Raw genomic sequence first — 18,371 nt, 5'->3', positions numbered from 1 at the left:
CAGAGACGTGATTCGTGTTCTCTCCCGATGTTGTTGTCCTCATTGTTTACCGAAATCAGGAACTCGGTTTGAGTTACGTGGAGTTGAACGCGAGTGACACACGCAGCAAGAACAGCCTGAAAGAGGTGGTGGCCGAATCTCTGAACAACACCAGCATCAAAGGATTCTGCTCAGGTATCTTCCTCGCGGCGGGTTTTCGCTTTTCGTTAAAAGTTGGAAAAATCTAAATGGAGGCGGGGATCCCTGTTCAGGATTAAATGGCAGGCCAAAGCGCGTAAGACCATGAACAGTTCCTCGTTGATGGAACTGCTGCTTCAATTGCAATTGCAATTCCGCGTTTAAACAGCACGGGCAGTTCTACAGCTGCGTCCTCAGTCGGTAATCCGATTTCTGCGCCATTTCTTTCCGTTTCTTATCCTTAGGGGCGTCGCGTTCCGTCAGTGCAAAACACGTCCTCCTAATGGACGAGGTGGATGGGATGGCTGGCAATGAAGACAGAGGTGGCATACAGGTAAGGAACTCTTGAACCTGGTGTGTGTAGAGGGAAATAAAAGGAATTTTGAATGACCCTTGGGCCAGATCTTTATTTGAGCTTAAAAACCATTGAGAACTGAAAAACCTTTTTTTAAAAAACCCAAATAAATCTAGCAGGTAAGAAAAGGCATCATTCAAAGTCAGACTCCGGTTAGAGCAGGGTTGTCCAACTTTGGCAACTTTTAAGACCCGTGGACTTCAACTCCCAGAATTTCCTCAGCTCAAAGTTGGACACTCCTGGGTTAGAGGAATATGATGATATGAAATATTACCAGTCATGGAATTGATCTGAACGTATAAAAGTGGCTTCTGAACTGATAGATACACTCAATTCAGACAACGGATGAGTCGTGAGATGGATGGGTCAGACTAGCATAAAAATTTCTTTTTTTTTTTCCTCTGGCTGGCTGGTACTAATCTGGTTTTGGACCAACATCCAGATGCCTTCAAGATTGGATCCTACTGGGAATCAGTAGAACTTCATGTTCTTATTAAAATGTACTTCTATTAAAATTGCTTCCTGTGCTGAGGCAGCTTGTCCCAAAACAGAAATAAAGTAATGATTTTTGACAACGTAAGGAACGTTCAGTAAGGCTTTGTCATCAAGAAGATGGGTGGGGAGACTTTCATTCCAGAAAAACCCTTATGAAAAGATGAATTTCAAGAGCTCTTGAAAAATGTTACAATAGTCCCTGTTCTATAATAGCAGTTCTTGCAACTAGTAGAAGTGCTGGTCGTAGACCTCTTATAGTAAAGACAGATCCCTGTTTTCCCTGCATATTCCTCCTAAGCTGCTCTTAGAGGAACTTAACAAAAAAGTCAAACTTGCTTTAATTTATCTGTTTACAATGTCTGGGAATCTTAATTTCGTGACAGCGTTTTGATCTGCTAGATCCTGTTCAATGCGGATCAGTCTGTTGAGTAGTTACTACAGCAGTTCTGAACTTCATCATATCCCGTCTTTTTTTGCAGGAGCTAATTGACCTGATTAAGCACACCAAAATTCCAATAATTTGCATGTGTAACGATCGGAACCATCCCAAGATCCGTTCTCTGGTCCACTATTGTTTTGACCTTCGTTTTCCGAAGCCGAGGGTGGAACAGATCAAGGTAAGGAATCCTTCCCAGAGGCTCATTTTTGGTCTCTTCTCGTACTTGGGGGCCCTGTTTTCTTGGAGATTACTTTTGGAGAGCTCAGGTGATTCATTGAGCAGTGGAAGAAAACTCATCCGTGATTTTGGCTACTTTCACCTCTTCAGTTTGTTGGTGGGGGCCTACAGTAGTGGCCAAAATGGTGGAAACCTTTTGGGAAAAGTGTATTTTCTAAAACTAGCTAATAACGCCACTACTTTTTTTGGGAGTTGTACCATAAAAGTATATATCAACGGAAAGATAATTTAATCAAGAAGGTAATGCAATAACTTTTATGAAGAATTTGCTATTAGAATAGCAGTTACTGTATAAAGAAGAAAAGTGAAACACGTAGAAAAAACGATATACAAAAATGATCACCCTAGAAAAAATGAGATCTACAAAATGATCACCATGTCAGTTAATCCTAAATTGGATAACCTTTAGCATGAATGACGGCCTTACAACGTCTTCCCATGGAGTGAACTGAGTCTTTTAGTTCTGTAGCTGTTATAATGTGAAACCAAGATTAAATGATGGCTTCTATTAATTGGGTTTTTATTGCTGAGTCGCTTCTGACTGACAAATTTCTTTAGTCGGCTCCATAGATTTTCCATTGAGTTAAGGTCTGGGCTATTCCCAGGCCATTCCAGCAGTGGAATAGAATTATCTTGAAACTCCAAATCGAAAAGTGGTGCTATTAGCCATCAAACCTCCAAAATACACTTTTCCCAAAAGGTTTCCACAATTTTGGCCACTACTGTACATTGTAGAACGATCTGCTTGGAACGTTGGGTGGTCTGTCATCCTTAAAAATATATTTTTATTTCCAACTATGTTCATTGATTCATTTGCAGGGTTTGCTTTAAGGGGGGGGGGGGGCACATGTTAGCGTGCTGAATATATGTGCTGTCTTTGAAAATGAACATAAAAGGTGGTTTATAACGCCTTTAATAAAGCTGGTAGAAATTGTGGCTTGTGCTAAACAAAGTTGGAGCCTTTTGGATTAGTTCGCCGATCTGCTATTTTTCTATAGGCACAATCTGAAGTGACATTCTTAACTGCATTTTGAAGTTGTCCAATCAAGAAGAAGAAATAAGAATACAGGTAGTCCTCGACTTACGACCACAGTTGAGCCCAAAATTTCTGCGGCTAAGCGAGAGAGTTGTGAAGTGAATTTTGCCCCCATTTTACACCCTTTCTTGCCCGAGTTGTTAACTGAATCGCTGCCGTTGTTAACTTAGCCACACGGTTATTAAGTGAATCTGATTTCCCCACTGACTTTGCTTATCAGGAGGTCACAAAGGGGATCACATGACCCGGGACACTGCACCCGTCATAAATATGAACCAGTTGCCAAGTGTTCTGAATTTTGATCAGGTGATCATGGGGATGCTTCAAAGGTGGTAACTGTGAAAAACGATCATCAGTCACTTTTTTCAGTGCCGTTGTAACTTTGAACGGTCTCTCAATGAACGGTTGTAAGTCGAGGACTACCTGTATTTCTGTACGGTATATAAGAGGAGGTGATTTATTTTTAAAAAAGCCACAGTTCAATCTTTAGATCAGAGGTGTCCAGCCATGACAACTTTAAGACCTGTGGACCTCAACTCCAGAACTCCCCCAGCCAGACAAAACAGGCTGAAGTCATCCTCAGCTGTGTTAAAAAAAATCTTCTCTTTGCTCTTAATAGCAACATTTACCTAGAGAGTTAGTTGCTAGGGCAGGAACCGGAACCTGCAATTTATTTATTTTTTTGCAACTTTTCCTTGAACTCTCTGTACCCCCTTTAGACAGAAGGAGATTTGGACAAGATTTCTGTACGTTCATATTTCTACAGGAACGCTTAGTACGTTTAATGTAAAAAGAAGAACATTTGTTGATATTGAGCTAACATTGCCCATTTCCAATTCTGTAAATGAACGGTGCTACTTTTAAGTCCTTTAATGACCCACAATTGTTCTCTTATTTGCTCATACAAAACGAATGGCTTTTGCAGGGCGCTATGATGTCCATTGCTTTCAAAGAAGGATTAAAGGTTCCACCGCCGGCAATGAATGAACTCATTTTGGCGGCTAATCAGGATATCAGACAGGTAATTATAATAAAGAAATATAAGGAAATACTAGGAATCATATTAGGTTAGAGCTTAAATTTGAGGGGTACAACATAGAATGGAAAGGAAAAATTGAAATTTGGTTAAGAGGTTAGGATGAAGGGTAATATTGGTTTTTTAAAAAAATAGAATAAATATTATGGCAAAAAAAAAGTATAGAAATTATAAATTTAGTTGAAATGACTAAAAATTGTTTAAATTTGTGAACCGGCCAATAGTCTGTTCAGAAAAAATACATTGTATGTATGTTTGTGTAAAAAGATACCAGACAGGTGAGTCACCTATCAAGACTGATACCTGATACAGGATTCTGTTCTTAGTTCCAGACGCATTTGATTTGATGCAGCTGGAAGCAGGGACCATTGATACGGAAAAGGGGGGGGGGTTGTTGAAAGAAAGGAATTATTTTATAAAACGAGATGACCAGTGGGTAATATTGATTCTGTAGAATTTGTTTATTAAAAAATGGTAATGTAGATTTTTCCTTACTCAACAGGCCTTATGAGCAAAGCCTGAACCTTTGTGCTTTCTTTTTTGTCGAAAGGTGTTGCATAATCTCAGCGTGTGGTGTGCCAGAGACAAAACCTTGACTTACGACGGTGTCAAAGAAGACGCCAGTAAAGCCAAAAAGGATATTAAGCTGGTAAGTTGGATTGAAGGCCCATGTCTGTGCAACGAACTTCAGGAAGGGGATTGCAGGCATTTAGCTTCAGGTTTGAAATGACTTGTATAAACCTTCCTAGAAACACTTCTGCAAGGGTTCCAAGCTCTATTTTAAGTTGATTGGAGCCCCATCAGAAAGTGTTTTGCGGGATTAAAATGACAATTTGATCTCAAAGTGGAACTTCGTTGAATTCTTAAGGGTTTTAAATGTGGAACATTTCCCATGACGCTACTAAAAACCCAGTGGCACCTAGATCACATTAAAAAAAAAAAAGGAACTGCAGACATAAGATTTTGGCAAGGTTTAAGAACCTCACTTTTACCAAGGAAGAAAGCAAGTCCCTGCTTACTGACGTATTTGGAAACGGCACCTGATTGCAACATGAGCAAAAGGGGAAGGGGGGGGGGAGGAATGCGACCCGTGATAATGCAGACAATGTGGTTTGCAAATTTGAAGAGAAATAGGTTGTTTACTTAAACAACCAGTGCTTTGCGGACATAAAAAAAAACCATGTCTTTCAGTAGGCACATAGCAAAAAATATAATTCAGGATTCTCCTAAAGTGACCTGATGAAGTTTATGAGATGGTGGAGTGATCCTGCTCAGACCCCAAAGCCACAAATGAATATAATGATGATGATGATGATGATGATGATGATAATGTGGCAGTGCCCGGAGACAGCAGAATAGAAGAGAAAGAACTGAAGAAGATAACAAAATACGAAGACCTACAAATAGAAATAGAATGACTATTTATTTATTTATCAAATTTCTATACCGCCCTACTCCCGAAGGACTCAGGGCGGTGAACAGCCAAGATAAAATACAGATAATACAAACATTAAAAATCCGTTAAAATTATTAAATTTTTTGGCCGAAACAAGTTTAAAACACCCAATTTATAAAACAAATTAAACGATTTAAAATTTTAAAAGGGAGAGTTAGGCCAGGCCAGCCTGCTGAAATAAAAATGTTTTGAGAGCACGACGAAACGTGTGCAGATCCAGGATCCTCCGTATCTCCGGGGGGAGCTCGTTCCAGATGGCAGGTGCCCACACAGAGAAGGCTCTCCCCCTGGGGGCTGCCAGTCGACACTGTTTGGCCGACGGCACCCTGAGAAGCCCCTCTCTATGGGAGCGTACTGGTCGGTGAGAGGCTATTGGTAGCAGAAGGCGGTCTCGTAAATACCCCGGTCCGATGCCATGGAGCGCTCTAAAGGTGGTAACCAAAACCTTGAAGCGCACCCGGAAGACCACCGGGAGCCAGTGCAGCTCGCGCAGGAGGGGGGTCACATGGGAGCACCACGCCGCTCCCATAACCACCCGCGCGGCCGCATTCTGGACCAGCTGGAGCCTCCAGGTGCTCCTCAAAGGGAGCCCCATGTAGAGAGCATTGCAGTAGTCCAGGCAGACTATGGCAAAGGCAGGTAAGGATAGTACCCATAGTCATAGGCACCTTGGGTGCAGTCCCAAGACAACTGGAGCACCACTTGAACACCATCATTGGCATTGACAGATTTGTCATCAGTCAATTGCAGAAGGCAGCTTTACTTGGGACTGCTTTCATCCTGAGGCGATATTTGTAACACCGTCAAACATCCAGATTTGCCTATCCCAGGTCCTTGGGAAGGACTGGATAGGTAGACAAAAATGCCAAATCTCAGTCTGAACACCTGGCTGACTGCGATGAAACAATTATTATTATTATTATTATTATTATTATTATTATTATTATTATTATTATTATTATTATTAATAATAATAATAATAATAATAATAATAATACACATTCTAGATAAGGCATATTTTATACTTTTCATTTCTCCGCTACTTCCCATCTTGGGTGATCTAAATCATAACTATGTAGGACTTGACAGCCCGTTGATATAATGAAGTTGTAACTCCCCTGTTGTAAGGGGGAGTTTGGTACAAGTGCCAGCCCATCCAACCGACGGTTTGCCTGCTACAGGCGCATCTTGATCCACCCTCTTAAGCAGTTTCCCTCAATGACTTCCCTTTCTCCAGGGTCCTTTTGATGTGGTGAGGAAGGTTTTCGCCAAGGGAGAAGAGGCTTCTCACATGTCCCTTATAGACAAGGCAGATCTGTTCTTCCACGATTACTCTCTGGGACCCCTCTTTGTCCAAGAAAACTACATCCACGTCAAGCCCGCCGCGGCTGGGTGAGTTCTGATCGTCATTTTGACAAGAGTTGTCGGCATTTAAGCCCGTTAATAAACATCGGCATGCATACGCCCTCTCTTCCGTCTTTTTCAGAAACAACTTGAAGAAAGAACTCATCTTACTTAGCAAAACCGCGGACAGTATTTGCGATGGCGATTTAGTTGACCGCCAGATTCGCAGTCGACAAAACTGGAGCCTTCTGCCCACTCAGGTTATACAGCTCTTTTGTTCTGGGTGTAGATGTAGATTGCAGTTAAAAAATTGTTTCTTGCAAAAATAATCATGCGGTCATCTTAAAAGCCAGCTCAGATTTTTATTTATTCAATATTTTTCTCTGCAAAAACCCAAGGGATTTATCTATGTGGTTAGGAGGAGTTGACAGTGCCTTATTGACACATTATCAATTTTATTTTTATCCCACATTTATTATTTTGATAAATAAATCAAGTTGGCAAATGTACCTAATGCTCCTTCTTTCTCCTGTTTTCCCAATAACCCTGTGAGGTGGGTTGGGCTGAGAGAGATTGACTGATCCAAAGTCATCCAATTGGCTTTCATTCCTGAGGCGGGTCTAGAACTCAGGTCCCTATGTAATTGGCTCAAAGTCACCCAGCCAACTTTCATTGTGAAGGCAGGACTAGAACTCATGATCTCCTGGTTTCTAACCTGGTTCCTTAACCACTGGACCAGGTGTCGGCAACCTTAAACATCCAAAGAGCCGCAAAGGTCCTAACTGGAAGCCCCGCTTTCAATTCTGGAGCCAACTGGAAGTCCGGTTCTCCCTCCTAGCATGGCGTCTCTTTTTCCTCTGCCGACCAGAAGTACAGTTTCACCACCACCACCATAGAGTCTCCTCCTAGCACGGTGTCCTTTTTCCTCTACCTGTCCTAGCCTAAAGCCCTAACAATTGTGGAGCCAACTGGCAACAGAGAGCCGCAGCAGAGGGATGGAAGAGCCACATTCGGCTCCAGAGCCACAGGTTGCCGACCCCTGCACTAAACCAAACTGGCTTGGAAAAGAAAAAGTATCAGAAAATGAATTCAGAATTTTCCTAGCATGAGCTTTGAAATATTATGTTATCTAGCATATTTTATTTTATCTAGCATGAGCTTTGAAATATTATTTCAACAGATGTCGGCTTTTTTAATCGTTCCCTCATTGTAGGTAGATTGCATACTAACCAGCAGTTGATTTGAGTAGCACATTTTTTAGGACTTCAAAGCAGTGCCAATTTACCTGGTTTCAGATTTAGAACTTACTTTTTCTTAAAATGTCATGTTTGTTAGAAGAACAATAATTATGTACGTCGTTTATTTTATGTACAACGTTTATTTTTTGTAAGACATGCAGGCTTGTATTCTTTGTGTTCTCTTTTCAAATAACAGAAGGCCGAGGAGAGTAAATCTATTTCTAGAGCATTTGAGAGCATTCCTATGGATAAGATGCTATAAATCAGCTGCAGATGAAATAAATGCTAGATTTGACAACTATAGAAATCTAGCGATATTTATAGATCTGTTTGGGTTCCGGAATAATGCTTTTAGAAGAATGTCCCTTTCTATCAATTTAAAAAGGAGCAAGAAGAGAAAAATAGAATAATTATGAATCACTGATGGGGTTATTGATTTCAACTTTCATCTTTTTGCTTCATTGGTCTCTGCTCTGCCTCCTCAACTGTATTTTTTATCAAAAACGGAGAAAAGTGCTAAAACCGTTTCCTTCCTTTTCCAGGCAATTTATTCGAGTGTCCTGCCTGGAGAGCTGATGAGAGGCTATTTGCAAGAATTCCCAACTTTTCCAAGTTGGTTGGGGAAATTTTCATCCACGGGAAAGCATGACCGCATCTTGCAGGAGCTTTCTATGCATATGAGTCTCAGGTACTACAGGCAGGCAGTCCTTGACGTACGACTACAATTGATCCCAAAATTTCCATTGCTAAGTGAACTTTGTCCCATTGCAAAGGGGTTCCTGTCCAGAGCCGTCACCTGATCCTCAAGCAGGAGCTGGGAGACCAGGAGTCTCAGAGTGGTGCCCTTTTACTAGCTCGAGAATCCCTCCGATCATTCATGCCCGAATCCCTTTGTGGCTTTATGCTTGCAATGGCCTGGATGTGGCGCTGTCCCTTAAGACCATGTGGGAACTCAAGTGGTCCAGAATGCAGTGGACAGTTGATGTACACCCTTGTGCCACCTTTCCTTTGTGAGCTAGGCTTCCTGAGTCATTAAAACACTGGAGTAGTCCCAAAAACCTCTTTTATTGCAACAGCTGTGAATTATGTTCATTCACAGCTGAGTCCCAATTAGTTGCAAAAAGTTATTTGGGAGAAGTCCTTCGGGATAATCACCCACCTTTATCTCCCTTGACACATTGCCAAAGACCTACTTGGCAAAGCCACACGGAGTCCAGAATCAAACAGAGATGCCGACTGGGAACAGAATTAACACTGTTGCTTTCCTGCAAAGGGCCCATGTGCCTTTGCTCCTCTTTTAAGCCTTATGGGAGGGGCCAATCATCTCCAGGCCTTAATCCCGAGTCGTCCCTTTTGTTTTAACTGTTCTTGCCTTCTGGTAGCTCTGCACATGTGGGCACTAGGAACAGGCTCCTCCTGTTCCTTTGCCTCTCTGCTGCCCAACTCTGGAGGCTCCAGAGTCCGCACATCACTCCCAGAAGAAAACCATTTCTTCTGTTGGGCACATCGAAGCATGCCTTCTCCACAGTGATCCTCCGAGATTCCCGCAGATCCCACCTTCCTGGCATTCCAGAAGGCCTTAAAGACCAGGTGGTTCTCCCAGGCCTCGTGTTAAGCTGGTTCAAATTGTGCGTGGCCACGGTTCGCCAGATCTACCATCCTTTCTGGCCATTACTTTCTCATTTTGTAATTGTTGCATTCCTTTCTTATTTTATTGGAGTCGGACGGCACTTACAGCAAAGTCTGGGCCCATTCTAACTTCCAGCTAAAATATCTTTTCTCTCTCCCCGCAGAACGCATGCGAGTAAAAGAGCCGTAAATCTGGACTATCTGTCCTATCTGCGAGATGCCGTGGTGAGACCGTTGGCTAGCCAAGGCTCAGAAGGAGTCCAGGATGCTGTCGCCTTCATGGATTCTTACTGCTTGTTGAAGGAAGATGTTGAAAACCTCATGGAGGTCACCTGCTGGGCAGGGAAGCCCAGCGTGTTTTCCAAATTGGATTCCAAGGCACGTGATCGGCTATTCCTGCCTGTCCTTGCTGACTTTTTGAAAGAGGAGCTTTGAGAAAGACCAGTAATCAACAACTTCAAAATACATAGCCCACTCCCGAGGGATACAGTCAATTAAACACACACACATACACACATAGCTCTTGAAACCCAGGCGATCGTGGCAATTGGCATTGGTCGTTCATTGCCAGGGACGCAGAAAAAAAAAAGTGAACTTTCTGCCACTCAGAATATCTTGCATCACCAGAATAGTACAAATACCTGCTTCTAAAAGAGAATGCTGAACTTGGTCATTTAAGCCAGGGATGTCAAACTCAAATTTATTTTAGGGCTGTGGTTGACCTTTGGGGGGGGGGGGCTGGCCAGGTGGATGGGTGTGGCCAACTGGGTGGCCGTGGCCAGCTTGATGCCACTTCCCGAACTGCTAGCATGTTTCCTGTTCGCATTGGGTCGGCTGGACCGAAGCAACGCTGGCCAGCCCCTTACATTTTCCAGGATAGCCCCGTGGGCCGGATCCAACATTGCGGGGTAGATCCAGCCCGCGGGCCCTGTGTTTGACGCCCCTGGTCTAAGCAGGTCAGAATGTGGGTTTCATTGATTCTCCAACCAGCTGCTTTGGTAGTGGAACTAGGTAGGTGTCAAATGGTGATTCTTTGACGTAGTATTCAGGTGAGGTGGCTCTCGCAGGTAAGCAGCCACAAAAAAAGGTGAAACTGGTTAGATTTTGGGGTGGGGGGTGTTGGCTGTATGGCATAGCCATATCACGAGAGGAGCTGATTGGAAATCTTTATATTTTGACTTGACGGTCTTATTCTCTTTTGATGAGATTTCTTTTCTGCATCCTGTCTGAAAAATTCAGCTTCCCTCTCTCCCCCCAGAAAACACCATGCTTCCAGTGTATTAACCCCACCCCAACCCCAATTTCTCATACTTTTAGGAAATAATCTCAAGAGCTCCATTAACTTGTGTCCTTTGTGGAAGATTTTAAGCTTATTGGACTCCTTTACTTCATGTGAGGGGGGGAGTTTAGGATGGAAAATTTGTGCCATTCTCTTTCGTTTGCATGTTACTGGCAGAGGTTGAAAATGTCATTTTTTGTCAGCGTATACCTGGCGCTAGCAAACTTTCCATGGAGAAATTTCAGATGATTTGCAGATGAGTTTCCCATAGACCCATTGAACACAGCTATATCTCTCTCTCTTTTTCTGGGAAGGTCCCTGGTTACTCCTGTCTCATTTAGATAAAAATCCCCTCACCCTTTACGTCAGAATTACTCTCACTCCAGTGTGCATTGTCAAAATGCAAAAAAACATGCGCTCGTAAATGTGGACACTAGTAAGGAAATGAGTCTATTCCGGTTGTATTTGCAAATGGCTGCTAACTGGGAGATAGTTGCTGAACGAGAAGTCGGTGTGATGCAATTTGCACCTCGTCAATAATTGCTGAGCCAAAAATGGGATCTTAACACTTAAAAAGTCTTCGTTGGTTTGGCCCCGACAGGTTAAATCGGCGTTCACGCGCGCCTACAATAAAGTTGCACACCTTACGCCGTACTCCCTGCAAATTGCGCCGAAGTCGAAACGAGCCGCCTCAGTGGATGCGGAAGTGAGTGAAGAACTGGAATCGAACGAAGCCGAGGCCGAGCAAGGGAGCCTGGAAAGCGATGCGATGATTAAGGTATCGCTCCCTTCGGCAGCCCATTTAAATATGCAAATTCACAGGCGGTCCTCAGTGAATGACCGCGTGTTCAGAGACGTGTAAGATGGTGATGAACAAATGGGCCTTGCGACCCTTCCTCAAAGTTCCAGCCGTCATAGCAAAAAAAAATCATCTTACGATTGACATAAAGACCGATCTGTACAATGTTTTTGAATATGCTTTTGGTTCTAGATTAGTCATAGTTTATCCCCCACCCCCCCCTTTTTTTTTTTACTGTTGTCTTCTCCCCCTTATATTTTGCTTCCATGCCCTGTGATTTGCTAGTTGTTTGGAAAAGTTAGACATCTATTAGGGTGTCCTTTTGGGTTTTTTAGTAAATAACGTGGGAGCAACCGAAAAGTGAATTAGTGAGTTAGCTACAGGCGATGTGATTCTGTTTGCATTTTTTAAAAAAATGTCTCTTCTTTTTGACAGAAAAAGACCAAACCTGCCAAGCCACCAAAAGCAGAAAGGAAGGAAGAAAGGAAAAAAGGAAAATCAAAGAAAAAAAGCTAAATAAATTGTCTATGCAAGCTTACTGCTGGACTGTGGGCACAGTAAATGGTTGGGCAAACTCTGCACCAGTTGCCCTGCTAACACTGCATAGCAATGGCAAATCTATCTATCTATCTATATATATATCTTTTTTTTGCAGAAAAAGAGGCAAACAGAATTTATATTGTTTGATTCCTGTAAATACAGAAAGAGGCTCTCCGGAAGAAAAAGAGTCCAAGCTGCTAGTGCTTCCCTTCATAAAACTCCTCTCTATATATTTTTTTTAGAAATGCTTATTATGTTGCTACCCATGTATATATGAACAAACCCTAATCAGTTACTCATTTTTGTATATGAAAGTGCAGCACCGTGTAAAAGTTGCAATAAAACTAGTTTCATATTTTTAACCAGTTTAACCATTTTAACTCATATTTTATTTTTAAAATGCATTGCACGTTAATGGAACTCGTCTTATTTATATCTGCTTGGAAGCTGATCTCTCTAGCAGTCGCTTGCACAATTGACTGAATTCGGGGACCACCTGTCAAGCAGAGTCAATGGGGGAAGCCGGATTCACTTAACAACGGTGTTATGAACTGATCCACTGCAGTGATTCACTTAACCACCGCGGCAAGAAAGGTGATAAAACGGGGCAAAACTCACTGAACAAAACTCTCAACGAACAACAGAAAATTGGGGCTCCAATGTGGTCACAAGTCGAGGGCTACCTGTATTCCTCGTCGTTTACTTGAAGTAACTTGTGTGGCATCTTGAGCAGCACTGTTTCGCTAAGGACCCGCTTGGTTTATTGAACTCGGACTGCTCCAATTTACAAACCAGGGAGAGCAATAGCATTTAGACGTATACCGCTTCACGGTGCTTTCCAGCCCTCTCTAAGTGGCTCTACATAGTCAGCCTCTTGCCCCGAACAGTCTACGGTAGGTCCTCATTTTACCAACCTCGGAAGGCTGAGTCAACCTTGAGCAGGTCAGGATCGAACCGCTGGCAGTCAGTCGGCAGAGTTTGCCTGCAATACTGCAATCTAACCATTAGGAAGGAAGGGCAATAGCACTTAGACTTATATACCGCTTCACAGTGCTTTTCCAGCCCTCTCTAAGCTGTTTACAGAGTCAGCCTACTGCCCCCAATTAATTTGGCTCCTCATTTTACCCACCTCGGAAGGATGGAAGGCTGAGTCAACCGTGAGCCGGTGAGAATCGATCTGCCAAAGTGCTGGCAGCTGGTGATCAGCAGAAGTAGCCTGCAGTACTGCACTCTAACCACTGAGCCACTGTGGCTCAGTAGTGATCAAAGAGGAGTTGTCTACTCATTCTTCAACTGTACTTCAACTGTTGTGGTCTGCCAGCACCCTGCAGAGCTGGCAGCTGAGTCGGACAGTGAGGAGGCTGGGGAGGAACAGGTACAGCGCATCCTTGCAGAGTGGAGTGCGCACACTTTGCAGAGGTCAAACAGAGAAAAATCAGTGGGCAGAATCGGTATCGTGGAAGAGGGCCCAGCATACCCAATCCGTGTCCTTCCATATACACAACGCATCGTGGAAAACAAGCGGAAGAAGCTTCGTTGTGTGGAAGAAGCAAAAAAAATTGGGAGGGTTACATGAAGGGAGATGAGCGCACACAAGAGAATAGGCCAGTTACTGTTTTAGATATAAACAAATAAACATTCTTTAATATTCTGAGTTCTAAACATGAAAACGAAGATTGAGCCACTTAACTTGATTAAAATTATTGCTCCACTTCAGGCTTGAGGTAGGGTGTGCAATCAGCTGTTCTGCTTAGGCTGGTGGCATCGACTTTTTCCGAACACATGGGACATGCGCCTTCGCTCTGCAACAAACTATTGAAAGAAGACACTCTCACTACCTCTATCATCTATGCAGGTTGCGGAACATTATATTAGCGTCTTTGGGTTTGCTCTGACTCCCCCATCAACGGATTCACTTCAGTGCCTTAAAATGGACAATGTTTTCTATTTCTCCAAGCAGTTGGTAGAAAGGCATAAAATTGGCAGAGTGCAAGTCTACAATTTTATTATTTTTAGTCACAATAACCAGAGGGTAGATGTCCCAAAACAATCATTATGTCTGTGTTTTTTCAACAAACTAGACATTGCAAACACAAACATAGCAACGAACTTTTCTTTGGCTGCTGTTGGCTGAAATAAATGATTTAGGAAGACGAAAACGATAAAAAGTATGTGAAAATGAGAACTGCAGAGGGTCAGCAGCCAGACGAAATAAGCGGGATTAATTTCGACGTGGTAGAAATCTGAAGTTTGTGGCAGGTTGCAACAAAACAACGGAAAACGTTCTTGGCATGTAAATACTGTGTTTCCCCAAAAATAAGACCCGGTCTTATTTTTTTTGAACCCGAAATAAACACTTGGCCTTATTTTTGGGGAGATCTTATTATTTTGGGGGCGCATGGAGCAAGGCGAGGCTCCTCTCTTGCCATCTTACCTGATTTCCAGCTCTGTCTCCCTAACCTTAACCAGAGGAAATGGAGAGAACCAGCTGCGCATATAGTTTAGTATTTTCAGGAAGGGCTTATTTTACCGCATATGCTCAAAAGCCCGATTGGTTTTATAATCCAGGGAGGTCTTATTTTAGGGGAAACAGGGTAATTGGAGAATGAAAAAAAATTACAACTTACTTTTTGAACTCTGAATAGAGTGCCGGGAACTCGCAATGGGGGCACAGAGTCCAGTCTTCTCTGGCCATATGTCGTCCCTGGAAGAATTGCAAGGTGGGGGGAGGGGACACACATCAGGCTTCAATGGAAAAAGGGCCACAGTTACAGTAGTGGCCAAAATTGTAGAAACCTTTTGAGAAAAGTGTATTTTTGAGGTTTGATGGCTAATAACACCACTTTTGTTTTTTGTTTTTTTTTTTGAGTTTCAAAGTAATCGTATTCCACTGCTGGAATGGCCTGAATAATAATAGAATAATTATTATTAAAAGAATAAAAGAGAATTATTACAAAATGGTATGGAGGTGGTACTTAACTCCGGTTAGATTAAGCAATATGAATCAGCACTATTCAGGTAACTGTTGGAGGTTGTGGGGAGAAAGGAACGTATTTACATATGTGGTGGGATTGTAAATTTGTGCAAAAATTGTGGAAGATGGTGTTTAAGGAGATTGAAGAAATTGTAGGAATAAAGGTAGAAGAGACACCAAAGGTAGCATTACTCTCACTATTGGAAGATATAAAGTGTAAAAAAGAGCCTAAAGAGTTGATAACTAATTTGTTGACCGCAGCAAGGTTAATGATTTCTAGGAACTGGAAGACACGAGGTGATTACTGTTTGGAAGAATGGTATAAGGAAGTATGGGATATTGCCATAAATGATAAATTGACTTATAATATTAAAGTAAGGAGGGGCATAATGAAAGTAAATGAATTCAATGGAATCTGGAAACAGTTCCTAATATATGTGTTTTCTGGAGGAAGAGGGATGCCACCACCAGAAGAAGCTTTAAGATTTTGGAAGCAGGAATGATCCCGAGGGGTGGGGGAGCACTCGTTGATTGTTTGTATTGTGTATATTGTTTGTTTATTTATTTATTTATTTATTATTTTATTTCTATACCACCCTTCTCCTGAAGGACTCAGGGCGGTGTACAGCCTAATTAAAAACACAAAGACAGACAAAATTTAAAAATTAAAATTATTAAATAATAGGCCCAATTTGTAAAACCCCAAATTTAAAATCCCATTTAAAACCAATTAAAAATCTTTACATTGATAGCCCAGCCTGGCGGAACAACAAGGTTTTGAGGGCACAGCGAAATACACGGAGATCAGAGATTTTATGAATTTCTGGGGGGAGTTCATTCCAAAGGGCAGGGGCTCCCACAGAGAAGGCCTTCCCCCTGGGTGTCACCAGCCTACATAATTTGGCCGATGGCACCCTGAGGAGACCCTCTCTGTGGGAGCGAACTGGCCGGTGGGAGGCTACTGGTGGCAGAAGACGGTCTCGAAGGTATCCAGGTCCAATGTCATGGAGCGCTTTAAAGGTGGTAACCAACACCTTGAATATTGTTACATATTATATATTATGATTCATGTATGTTATGTATGTTAAAAAAAAAATTTAATAATAAAAAAAAAATATGAAAAAAAAAACCCAGTTAATAGAAGCCATCCTTCAATCTTGGTTTCACATGATAACAGCTGCAGAACTCAAAGGCTTGGTTCACTCCATGGGAAGACGTTGTAAGGCCGTCATTCATGCTAAAGGTTACCCAACTAAGTATTAACTATGTGATAATTTTTGTATATCTCGTTTTTTCTATGGGGATCATTTTTGTATATCTCGTTTTTTTCTACGTGTTTCACTTTTCTTCTTTATACTGTAACTGCTATTCTCATAGCAAATCCTTCATAAAAGTTATTGCATTACATTCTTGATTAAATTATCTTTCCATTGATATATAATTTTATGGTACTACTACCCAAAAAAAAAAGTGGTGTTATTAGCTAGTTTTAGAAAAATATACTTTTCCCAAAAGGTTTCCACAATTTTGGCCACTACTGTAAGTGGCTTACTTGGAAGTAATTACAGGCAGTCCTCGACTTAACAACAGTTCATTTAATGACTGTTCAATTACAACAGCACTGGAAAAAGTGACTTACGATCGTTTTTCCACAATGCAGCATCCCCATCGTCACATGATTTACATTTGTATGCTTGCAAACTGGCTCATGTTTACGACGGTGGCAGTGTCCCCGGGGTCGCGCGATCCCCTTTTTGCGACCTTTTGACAAGCAAAGCCAACGGGGGAAGCCGGATTCCCTTAACCACCGGGTTACCAATTTAACAATGGCAGTGATTCACTTCACAAATGTGACGAGAAAAGTCGTAAAACGGGGCCAAAACTCACTTGACAAGTCTCACTTAGCCACCGAAATTCTGGGCTCCGATTGCGGTTGTATGTTGAAGACTGCCTGTATATTTCAATGAGACCCTGAGGCTTTTTGAAGCACAACATCAAGATTCTGTATCTCAAAGCTCAGATTTCAAATGCAACCCTCGGAGGCTCAGCTTCAGGAGCTGAAAGATGGAAAAGGTGAGTCCTTTGAGTTGCTCGTTAGGTACTCACCGTCGCAATGCAATATGGCAGGTTGTTCTTGCAGCCTGGGCACAGAAGTTCGCATTCGGGGAGCCTGAATTCACAATACGGGCACGGCGTGGTTGGTTCTTCCCCTTCCCCTTCGGAGGTATCCGGCCGCCTGATAGCAAAATAAGAAGCCCATTATGAACGGATCCATTTTTTTTATTTCTCAAGTTGCTTTCCTTGCCTAAAAATTATATTTTGTGCTCCGGTATATCACAGATAATTCTGCTCACATTGCAAGAATTTTCATTCAAGGTTCTTGGCCCTCCCATCTATTTTCAATTTGATTAGAGCCGCGGTGGCGCAGTGGTTAGAATGCAGGACGGCCGCTAATTCTGCTGGCTGCCAGCAGTTTGGCAGTTCGATCCTGACCGGCTGAAGGTTGACTCAGTCTTTCATCCTTCCGAGGTCGGTAAAATGAGGACCCAGATTGTTGGTAGCAAGATGCTGATTCTGTAAACCGCTTAGAGAGGACTGTAACACACGGTGAAGTGGTATATAAGCGCTATCACCCTTCCTTCCTTCCTTCCTTCCTTCCTTCCTTCCTTCCTTCCTTCCTTCCTTCCTTCCTTCCTTCCCCTTCCCTTCCCTTCCCTTCCCTTCCCTTCCCTTCCCTTCCCTTCCCTTCCCTTCCTTTCTCCCACCCTCCCTTCTGTGGTGGTCCAGTGGTTAGAATGCAGGATTATAGGCTAACTCTGCCCACTGCCAGGAGTTTGATCCTGACCAGTTCAAGGTTGACTCAGCCTTCCATCCTTCTGAGGTTGATAAAATGAGGACCCAGATTGTTGGGGGCAAGAGGCTGACTCTGTAAACTGCTTAGAGAAGTTTGAAAGCACTGTGAAGCGCTATATAAGTCTAAGTGCTATTGCTATTGATTGTTGGGAAGAGTTATCTCTTTGCTCCATTATTTGATAGCTAAAACAAATCTAGCTAATTTCTTTCAGACTCAATAAGTCCACATAGGACTGTGGGGTAACATCAATGCTCTGCTGATTGGTCTGGGAGAAATCTCACTGTTGGCTTATAAGATACAGTAGATGTCAAGGTGCACTTGTCTTGGTGGTATGTGTTCATGGCGTTTTTCTGCTAATTTGCCACTGCCTTCTTCCAGCTGATCTACAACCCAGGAAATCCCCACCATTCAGTCAGAGCTGAAGAAGCTTCTTGGATGAGAAGCAAAACGTCTTTAAAGAAAAGTCCAGTTTTGCCTCTTGAA

At 42.5% G+C, this 18,371-nt stretch overlaps 2 protein-coding genes across 2 annotated transcripts in view; one reads left to right on the top strand and one right to left on the bottom strand.

Annotated features, from left to right (window-relative positions):
- Positions 1 to 12,431, top strand: part of RFC1 (replication factor C subunit 1) — a 46,538-nt gene extending 34,107 nt beyond the window's left edge. The window contains exons 15-25 of the mRNA XM_034424820.3: positions 60 to 174; positions 423 to 511; positions 1,507 to 1,644; positions 3,665 to 3,760; positions 4,326 to 4,424; positions 6,469 to 6,623; positions 6,718 to 6,835; positions 8,356 to 8,501; positions 9,607 to 9,820; positions 11,323 to 11,499; positions 11,956 to 12,431. Of these exons, the coding sequence (XP_034280711.2) occupies positions 60 to 174; positions 423 to 511; positions 1,507 to 1,644; positions 3,665 to 3,760; positions 4,326 to 4,424; positions 6,469 to 6,623; positions 6,718 to 6,835; positions 8,356 to 8,501; positions 9,607 to 9,820; positions 11,323 to 11,499; positions 11,956 to 12,036 (1,428 nt within the window). The 3' untranslated portion in view covers positions 12,037 to 12,431. The remainder of the gene's footprint in view (positions 1 to 59; positions 175 to 422; positions 512 to 1,506; positions 1,645 to 3,664; positions 3,761 to 4,325; positions 4,425 to 6,468; positions 6,624 to 6,717; positions 6,836 to 8,355; positions 8,502 to 9,606; positions 9,821 to 11,322; positions 11,500 to 11,955) is intronic.
- Positions 12,432 to 13,675: 1,244 nt separating this feature from the next.
- The window catches only part of WDR19 (WD repeat domain 19), a 42,007-nt gene continuing 37,311 nt past the window's right edge, over positions 13,676 to 18,371 (bottom strand). Inside the window, exons 34-36 of the mRNA XM_034424819.3 lie at positions 17,141 to 17,270; positions 14,688 to 14,764; positions 13,676 to 13,872 (exon numbers count right to left, since the gene is read on the bottom strand). Of these exons, the coding sequence (XP_034280710.1) occupies positions 13,761 to 13,872; positions 14,688 to 14,764; positions 17,141 to 17,270 (319 nt within the window). The 3' untranslated portion in view covers positions 13,676 to 13,760. The remainder of the gene's footprint in view (positions 13,873 to 14,687; positions 14,765 to 17,140; positions 17,271 to 18,371) is intronic.

This window comes from Pantherophis guttatus, chromosome 8, assembly GCF_059756535.1.
Source record: "Pantherophis guttatus breed Tessera chromosome 8, ASM5975653v1, whole genome shotgun sequence".
In the NCBI taxonomy this organism is placed as follows: Eukaryota; Metazoa; Chordata; class Lepidosauria; order Squamata; family Colubridae; genus Pantherophis; species Pantherophis guttatus.
The sequence above is the reverse complement of the archived record's forward strand: the minus strand, read 5'-3'. Positions and strand labels throughout refer to the sequence as shown.